This window comes from Protobothrops mucrosquamatus, unplaced genomic scaffold, assembly GCF_001527695.2.
Source record: "Protobothrops mucrosquamatus isolate PMUCROS unplaced genomic scaffold, P.Mucros_1.0 scaffold233, whole genome shotgun sequence".
Lineage (NCBI taxonomy): Eukaryota > Metazoa > Chordata > Lepidosauria > Squamata > Viperidae > Protobothrops > Protobothrops mucrosquamatus.
In genome coordinates, this window is record NW_015386584.1 from 495,598 (window position 1) to 505,136 (window position 9,539).

The window sequence follows — 9,539 nt, forward strand, 5'->3', positions numbered from 1 at the left end:
CACATCATCCATCCTATTGCTTTCTGGACCAGTTGAGTTTCTGGACCCTGTTCAAATGAGTAAACTGCAGTAATCCAATATTAAACATTGGCTATGGATTATCAGCTCAAGTTAATAAAAATGCCATTTATATAACACAATTGCTAAGTATCAGTGACAAATTTAGATGGAACACCAGGCAGAAAACTTGATTCTTAGGGGAAAGAGTCAGGGGCATCTTCCCAATTTCAAAATTCGCCTCCCAGAATCAGCAACAGCAGGCCTTGCCTCATCTGAATTCAGCTTCAGCTTTTTCTCCAACATTCAGGTCCCTTGTAGCCTAACGATATAATAGAACATAGGAGATAAGATTTGGTGGAGCCCACAGACTGAGTCCCAAAGGGCCGAGCAAGAGTGTTTTAGAGAGAGAGAGAGATGCAAAATACATTGTTCAGGACAAAGCAACTGAAGTAAATCAAATGTTGCCTTTCAGTTTTCTCATTTGAAACATTTATTATTTTATATTAGGTATGGAAATTTGTATTAACAAACATACCTGGTATGTTTACTATTAAATAACTAAGTGGATAAGATAGATCATTTGCCATAGAACTCTAGAGATGTTATTGTTTTCAGGTAGTGATTGGGTAAACGAGATTACACTGAATAAGGTGATTACAAAGCAAATTGGCAAATAAGCAAATAAATAAAGATGATGACAAGAAAATCTCCTGATAAACTATTGTAACCGCATAGATCAAAATCTTGTAATTCACTAATATATTGTTTCAGGTGACAGTATATTTTTAATCTCGCAAATTAGTTGTGCTTAAAGCTGTGCTGTAGTCTGTAATAGTACGTTAGCATTTCAAACTATCAAAATATACTGAAGATCTAAGGGAATGTTTTTTTAAAAAATACCCTGCTCAAAATTAAGTGAATCTACCCCCAAAATAATTCTATAATGGAGTATTGGCTACTCCCAAATGTCTCATAAAGCTAAAGGTTATCATTTGTATTATATAAAATACAAAATATAGAGTAATTCTGACCTGGCATGTCCTTTTTCTTCAATTTTATAACTCAACGTTTTATGAGCTTCAAGGTTCACAACTAAGTACTTATTTTAAAGCAAATCAAAGTTAGCTCAAATTAAAACCATTCTCTTACCTGTTTGTAACTCTTTAGCTTTTTAACTAAAATACAAATCAATTCCTAGTCAACAAACTGGAACTGGCATAGCTTGACATAGGTTATTGGATAAAAGCTGATATACATCAGAGCATCTGGACATTTTTATTGAAGCATGCTGAGATATAGAGAAAAGGACAGGAAAAATAATTCCTGAAACATTTTTAGTCTCACTGAATCTGAGCAAGGCATTTATTATTATTAACCAGGATAATATTGTCTAAAATAGAAAAGCTATCATAAACATATTCAGAAAAAGTTATGAAAAAAGCAAATTACATGTATATTTTTTATTTAAAGTGCTGGTCTCACAATAGATATTAAAAAAAATGGTTAAATTCTGCAATTCTTGAACTGCATTTTAATTTCACTGTTTCATCATTAAAGGAGAAAGTATAAGCATAGAGTGAAAGGGGATAGGAATAAAAAAGTTTACTTTTGTTCCAACTACTTAAAACTAAATTGCATTTCTTAAGCCTTTATTTTTTTGAAAATGATTCATAGACCATATTATAATTTCAGATTGTGTACATCAGAGCTACAAAATACAGTAATTCTCCCTTTTTTCCTGCCAAAATATTAATTCCTTATTTTGTTTCTGATGCATATTTTCATTTAGTAGTTTATTCATCTTTTTGAAATTAGTAGGCTGATAAGAATGTATGCTATAAAGAAGTGGCTTTGAATAAGATTTGGGATTTAACATAGTATTTCATTTTATAATCTATTAATCTATATTAAATACAGGAAACTAATACTTTGCATTTGGGATAATTAAATATAGAAAAAGGAAGATCATTCTCCATATGTAAAATGCTATATTTTTCATCTGTGAAATAGGAAAATGCAGATGAATAAAACAGGATTAATGACTTATAATTAAGAGTAAGAACTATATAAAGTATTAATCAAGTGAAAATTTTTGATTTTTGTACTAGAATATAAATTTTGCTTACTAAGACTTTTTAGATTTCAGATTCTCATGCTTTTTCCAGATTCCATATACTTAATATAGCAATACATTCAGTTTCAAATGCAGAATCTAGGCGGTTTCACGTAAATCAAATTGATTGCCTAAAATAGGTTTGGGGTTTTTTTCTTTTTCTTTTTAGAATGGATTCTTGACCTTTATCCTCACATTTCAGTAAAGGGAACAAAATTACAGAGTAGCATTTTTAATAGCCATTGGAGAATAAACAATGTTAATTTACATTTTAAAAAATCCATTAAATTAAAGTTATCAATTATAGCCTGTTGTTTTTTTAAGGTTGACTTAGAAAAGGCACAGAAAAGTAATAAGATTGGGAGAGAATTTAGCAGTTCTTTAAACAAACAGAGTATTTTCTTGAATTGAGGTACAGTATTTTGGCAAGGGAAAAAAAACCTCATTTTTGCTCAGGCTCATTTCCCGAACCCTATGCAATTTTACATGTATCAAGGAATTAGGATTACTTAACTTTGTTCTATAGAGATGGACCACCATAAGGAAGAAAATACATCTCTTGCATAGTTGTAAGAAAGATCAGAATGTTTATTTTCACCACTGTTAAATAACATACTAAGGCTTGTGAATGCTCAAAGGGATTTTTTTTTATAAAAAAAAGTCTAAAAATTTATTTCCAGCATGAAATAGTTTTCAAGCACCCTGATCTCTTAAGCAGGCAAGCTAGTTTTGTCTCATTTTTGATTCTAGCTACATTTAAGCACATGACCCATATGATAGGCAAAGGTTATGAGCATTACAAAATGAATTGTATTACTAATTTTTATTTTTTTTCCGCAGAACCACGACCATTCGTGCATAGCTTGTAGGATCATTTATCGATCAGATGAACACCATCCTCCAATTTTGCCTCCAAAGGCTGATTTGACTATTGGATTACATGGGGAATGGGTGAGCCAGCGCTGTGAAGTACGTCCTGAAGTGCTCTTTCTTACTAGACACTTCGTTTTCCACGACAACAATAACACCTGGGAAGGTCACTACTATCATTACTCTGATCCAATCTGCAAGCATCCAACCTTCACTATTTATGCAAAAGGCCGTTATAGCAGGGGTGTACATTCATCCAAAGTGATGGGAGGGACAGAATTTGTCTTTAAAGGTAAGATTCTGTTCTCTTCAGATTCTTTCATTCTGAGTGAGAGGGTGATGTAATAAGGTTTACTGGAAGAGATGGAATGTGAGGCGGGTGTTTCTTCCTTTTGGTTGTGGGCAATAATTTTAAACCTCATGAGGGGCTTCGTACACCAGTGGATTTTTGTTTTTGTTTTGTTTTCTGTCCAAAAATATCAGGAAGTTACACTGCTTCTGTTTGCCCATTTGTATTGTTGTAATGTAATTACAGTCTTGGAAGGGTGTACAAGGTAAGGTAGTTAATCAAGAAAAGTTAAGATATGCATGTTATTAAAGGGAAAAGATAGCAAGGGCTTGTTTATGTTTTAGGTAAGGAGAGAAGTAGGAAGGAAATAGTGGTTTCAGGCAGTTTAGCTGTATTGTGTTTATACCTGCTAAAACTATGTTTCTGTGTTGGCTGGGGAATTCTGGGAATTGTAGTCCACATATTCTAAAGTCGCTAGCTAAAGTTGAGAAACACTGTAGAGTTTTCAAGCAGAATTGTAAGCCCAATATATTTGAAGGGCACTGAATTAGAGAAGGCTGGCATAATAAATAGATCTTTGGAAGCAACTTTCACAATGTAAGTGTAGAGCTCAATATATCCCTTGTTTAGTTTGGTTGAGCAAAGTTTAGCCCCTTGATTTCAGATTGTGTGCAGGTAACTGCCTGTCAGCTCCTTAACCCACACATATCCTTTCCTAGCATTGTGCTGTCATTCTGCAGGGCAGCTACACAATCCTGAGAAAGTCAAATTTGACTTCAGGCGTTTCCAACAGGTGCTGTCTAAAAGCTTAAGCACATACTTGAAAGTCCTCTTCCCTTTGAATCAAAAGTGCTCCCCCACCATATTGGTTGAGATGTTGGCTTTGAGCCAAGCAAACACATTATAACCTAAGTCTACAGAGCTGATTAACAGCCTTTTCTTTTCTTTTTTTAAAATCAGGTGACATGACAAAATTGAAAATGTACCTTTTGCAGGTTAATTATAGAACAGCTTCCCTGGCTAAATGGTCAGTTAACTGGTTGCAAGGGTTGACTGAGATTATTGCCATAAATGTCAAAGTAAAACTAAACTTTTAAAATGAAATTACATGTATATTGGTAATGGCAGGGAAAAATAAAACTTTTGCTGGAAATTGAGTTTTATATATGACATTGACACCAGAATTGAAATGGAACCAATGTCTGTCTGCTTGAGAATTCTTTTGAGGGAGACTATTCAGTTCAGTTGCAAGTCAAAACTAAAATAATTTAAATTACATCTAGTCGTTCTTCTCAGGATCAAAATAACTTGGTTCATATAAAGCAAGTTTGTTTTTCCACAAACTGGTGTTTATAGATTATCTTTCCTCAGGAAATTATGCTAGGTGAAGGCTCAAAAGAGGGTAATATGTTAATGGCCGCCATTTTATCTGAAGCTTAATTCCCATTTGGCGGCTACAGAACACTTTTTAAAGGATATTTAATTGAAGTTTTGCATCATTCAATCTCCACAATATTTCCATAAATATTAGTTTATAAGCTTGACTGGCCAAGAGCATTAAGAAACAAAAAACATTTATCTTCAATTTTCCTACCAAGAAATCAATTTTTCAAATGGAACATTATTTTTAATGGGACGTTATGTGCAAACCCAGAGTTGTGGCAGTTTGTGGAATGCATTTAGAAATGTTTGCATTGTTTAAAAATTAGTAGATCACTTGATCTTAACTGATCCAAAAATAAGTCAAAAATTATAAATATAATGACTTCTAATGAGTAGATATATTCTACACTTAGTACGTATATTTTATGGTCTAATTCTAAAATTGTGAAAGGTATGAATGTTAAATTACATTTCTATTTTAGAAAAAAAATAGGATTACACCATATGAAAACGTTAATGTCTACATACTGATTATTTATAGGTAATGGGGGAAGGAAAATAAATTTACCCCACTTTGCTCTTCTTGCCAGCAAATGAGATAAAATGATAGGATTTCTGCATTTCTAAGACTTTCATATGCACAATTGTTAAAACCAAACTGCAAATTACATTTATCACATTTTTTAAATAAAAGCTTTTTTCCTGCTGGTACTTTGTTGTAATAAAAGAAGCCATAAGGCTTTGTTCCTGATCCAATTTTACAAGAAATAACCTGCATTCTCCTCCTAAGTAGTGTTTGCAATAAATATGCATTAAATGTAATAAAATTTTCACCGTATGAAATCCACACAGAACATACGAATCTCTTATTTTTCAAAATAATAAATTTTACCTGTATTTTTAAGACTTTATTACTATAGTTCAAGCATCAGATCAAAACTAATAGCTCTAGCAATTTCAGGGTTTAATCTCATGAGTACGTTATCCAGAAGTTATTTGTACCTAGGTTAAAGAAAATGAGAAAATTTGGGCAATATTGCTCATGGCTTCAGTCCAAGGTCTCTTTAAGATGAGTTATATTAACACCAAGAACCAGCATGTTACTAGTCTCATCCTTGTTAAAATTGTCAGATGTGGGTAGCTAAATGACATTCTGAGGTACAGGCCCTCTGTTGGGAATTATTGGGAATTGAACTCAAGGACCTTGCAAATGGATGACTACAGTACAATGAAACATCTGTTTCTCTCTCCTCTGAGACCTTAAGGCAGGGGTGTCAAACTGCAGGCCTACAGGCCGGATGCATCATGCCGAAACCACGCCCACCCCATTGCCGGCAATGGAAAAAGTCACAATACGTTGCGACACGTCACATGAACATTGCAAGTTTGACATCCCTGCCTTAAGGGAAGGTGGACTTTATATACTATTCTGATGGCCTGTAAAATATATATTTTGTCCATAAAATGTTCTTATAACATTTTATCCTAAAAACTTACCTATTTCTATATTTCACTCAGTTCCCTCCATTGAAATCAAATGCAACTACCCATGTAAAGGAAAGTTTCAGGTGTCCACTCTACTCAGAGTGGACCTTCACAAAACCTTGGCAGTAATAAGCAACACAATTATGTATTTGTAAACACTATGCATGCTAAAAATCTAAAAAAATGCATTGTTGAAATACTACTTATGAACAAAACCCATTCAAAACTGCCAGCTCATTGCTTTTCTGGTTGCACAATATCCACATATATTGGATGCAAGATGATGACCTCTGGAAACATTTGGATTCAACAGAGCACAGCTACAATAAAGTTATTGAGGGATATCATTTATTATTCACAGACCAGTAGACAACTTTAATACTGCAAAGATAGTTATGCCACTTGTTTGCATCTTAGAAAACTAGAGTACTAATCCAGTACTGTCACAAACAGAAACTAATTCTTTTGAGTGTTTTTAATATTTTTCTGCACAGCACATTTTCTACATATACACTCAGTAGCTACAATGTGAAAATACTTTGAGGGACATAATGAAGATGGAGCTAAAAAGAATGCTATCTTTAGCTGCATGAAATGCATTCTGTCTCCACTGCATCAGTTTTTCAAGAGTTATTCAGGGAAGGGCAATAAAGCACTTTTCTACTTGGTTGGAATTGCCCAGCTGTGGAAGCGCTGCCATCACTCAGATCAGCTGTTTGTTCTTAGTCAAGTCTCTGCATTCATTACAGCAACCCTGACTACAATAATAAAAAGAGGCAGAAACATACAATAATATCCAGACATACAGTAAAGATGGACAGGTGATATTTTAGGTCCCCTCAAAGCATTATTTTAAGGCTATTTCTAAAGACCGAGCATATATTGAGAATATCCATATACTCTGCTTAATTTTAATACTTAAGACCACAAGTAACATATGTGGACTTTGCTTTTATGATATCTTGAAATATTTTCACTCAGTGCATAACAATTCTACAAGATGTGATAGATGGTAACTTAGGCATCTTTAAATATTAGCCACATTGATAGAGGATACATCTGTTAACATATGTTAGTCATGAATTCTAATGGAATCTCTAAGTCTAAAAAGTGCTATCTGAAAATCAATTGTTTAAAAGGAAATAAAAAGAGGAATAGTTGTTTTTTGAAAGGATCTTGCTGAATACCATTGGAAATAGAATGCTGGAGCAGATGGGCAAGTGTTGGAATACCTTTGAAGCAAATTAATCTTAGGCCTGTTACAGTTACATCAATTTTAATGTATAAAAGCACAGTTCAAAGGAAAACCATAATTTAAAAGTAAGGATTTTGATCATGTTCACAGAATAGCATCAAGTCGTGACTGGACCATTGTTATTCTTCAAAACATAATGAGCAGTTTCTTCTCTTTGCAGTGAATCATATGAAAGTTACCCCCATGGATATAGCTACAGCCTCTCTACTGAATGTTTTCAATGGAAATGAGTGTGGAGCAGAAGGATCCTGGCAAGTTGGGGTGCAGCAAGATGTGACTCATACAAATGGATGTATTGCTTTGGGAATCCGTCTGCCTCATACAGAATATGAGATCTTCAAAATGGAGCAGGATACCCGGGGGAAATACTTGCTATATAATGGCCAAAGGCCTAGTGATGGATCCAGCCCAGACAGACCAGAAAAAAGAGCAACCTCCTATCAAATGCCCTTAATTCAGTGTACATCAGCAGCCCCAAGAATAGAAGGAACATTAAAAGAAAACATTCTAGGATGGTATAATAGTGGAGCATCAGCAAGGAATTCCTGTGCATTTGTGCTAGCCACAATAGTGGCTATTTATACTGTGCCACACTTGGACCTTCTCAGCTAGAACATTTTGAAATTTCTCAGATCAGGGCAATATAGGAATTGGGATTCATGAGAATGGCATTTTTAAGACAAAAAAGAATAATTATTTTCTTGATGCACTTGAATGCCCCAAGCTTTTGTTATTTCCTCATGCTTTCCTGTATTTGAATCATGAACAGCACTCATTTCTTTGAGCTTCATCCAATCTGATCTACGGTCTGACATGACTGCACAATAGTAATTGCACTTTAAGACTGCAGTTTCTTTATTTCATGTTAAAAACTGTTACAACTAACCAGAACATATTCTGCAACTTTTCTTCCATCAGCTTTGCTGTTGCAGTCCATTGAATTAAAAAAAAAATCTTCACTGAATTTAATTATCAGGTATTATACCTTTATCGTGCCAATACTAGAAAACTGCATCTTTAAGCTACAGTGTACATATGTATATACAAAAAAATTCAAACCATGGATGTATCTGAATATACTTTTATAGATTTTACATATTAAATGCTTAGAATAAAAAAAACTGACATGAACTTCTCAAAAATTGAAAATGTATAAAGATTTTGTGAAATTCAGTGATACAGAATAACACATGACACTTTTTATATTGTTGCTCAATACATGATGATTTTCTGATTTCCAGTAACGTGATTAAAATTTTAAGGTAAAATGGGGGAGGAAAGATCACAAGACTTCTCATTTAACAGCTAAGGTATTTTTAAAATGATTTTCATGAAAAATGTTGCTATATTCATTGCACGAACCTTGAATCTCATTTTATTAATCTGGGAAATTCATTAAAACGGCTAAGTTCTAATAAATGTCATTCTTTACAAGGGAGCTTTTAAAACAAAGAACATGTAGCAATTTCTTGAAAAATAGTTTATAAGCAACTGGAGTCAAATTGCAAACTTGTATTGGTTGAGCAAAGTAGAGGCATTTTAGATGAAGTGTAACTTCATCTTTATTAGTAATGGGAAAGAATACACTACAAATATGTATCATTGTTCTTTTTCTTTAGAGTCACAGCTCCTTCACCAAATATGACAAGTCCAGAAAACACAGTATTCTACAGATTATGTTGTTTTCTACAGGTGTGCATTTGTGTGTATCTATGCACTCACAAATGCCTACATGGTTGCCATCTACTAGTATGCATGACAACTACTACTGTGCAGAAAAAAATAGTAATGGAACAGAGCATATGGATAAGCTAAACAACCATTATATCACACAATATAAGAAATAGATAAGTCTCTTACATATCTTAAGAGTGTACAGTATATAGATTATGATTTAGCCATTTTATAACTTCCTTAACTTTAGAAGTCTAACTGGAATTAAAAATACAAGAAAAGGGAAACTTATCCTTTGAAATAAAACTTTTAATATGTCATGTCTAAATGAATTTTACAAATTAACATTGTAACTTATAGTTTATTCCCTTTTTAATAAAATGCATTATTGAAAATATTGCAAAGATTTGAATATGAAATTAAGAAAATTGTTACCTATTTTTTTCCAGGAATTATGTCCAAAGCTGAAT

At 33.3% G+C, this 9,539-nt stretch overlaps 1 protein-coding gene across 1 annotated transcript in view; it reads left to right on the forward strand.

Annotated features, from left to right (window-relative positions):
- Window positions 1-8,484, forward strand: part of APCDD1 (APC down-regulated 1) — a 28,352-nt gene extending 19,868 nt beyond the window's left edge. The window contains exons 4-5 of the mRNA XM_015814258.1: window positions 2,954-3,275; window positions 7,556-8,484. Coding sequence (XP_015669744.1) covers window positions 2,954-3,275; window positions 7,556-8,007 — 774 coding nt within the window. The 3' untranslated portion in view covers window positions 8,008-8,484. The remainder of the gene's footprint in view (window positions 1-2,953; window positions 3,276-7,555) is intronic.
- Window positions 8,485-9,539: the final 1,055 nt, after the last annotated feature.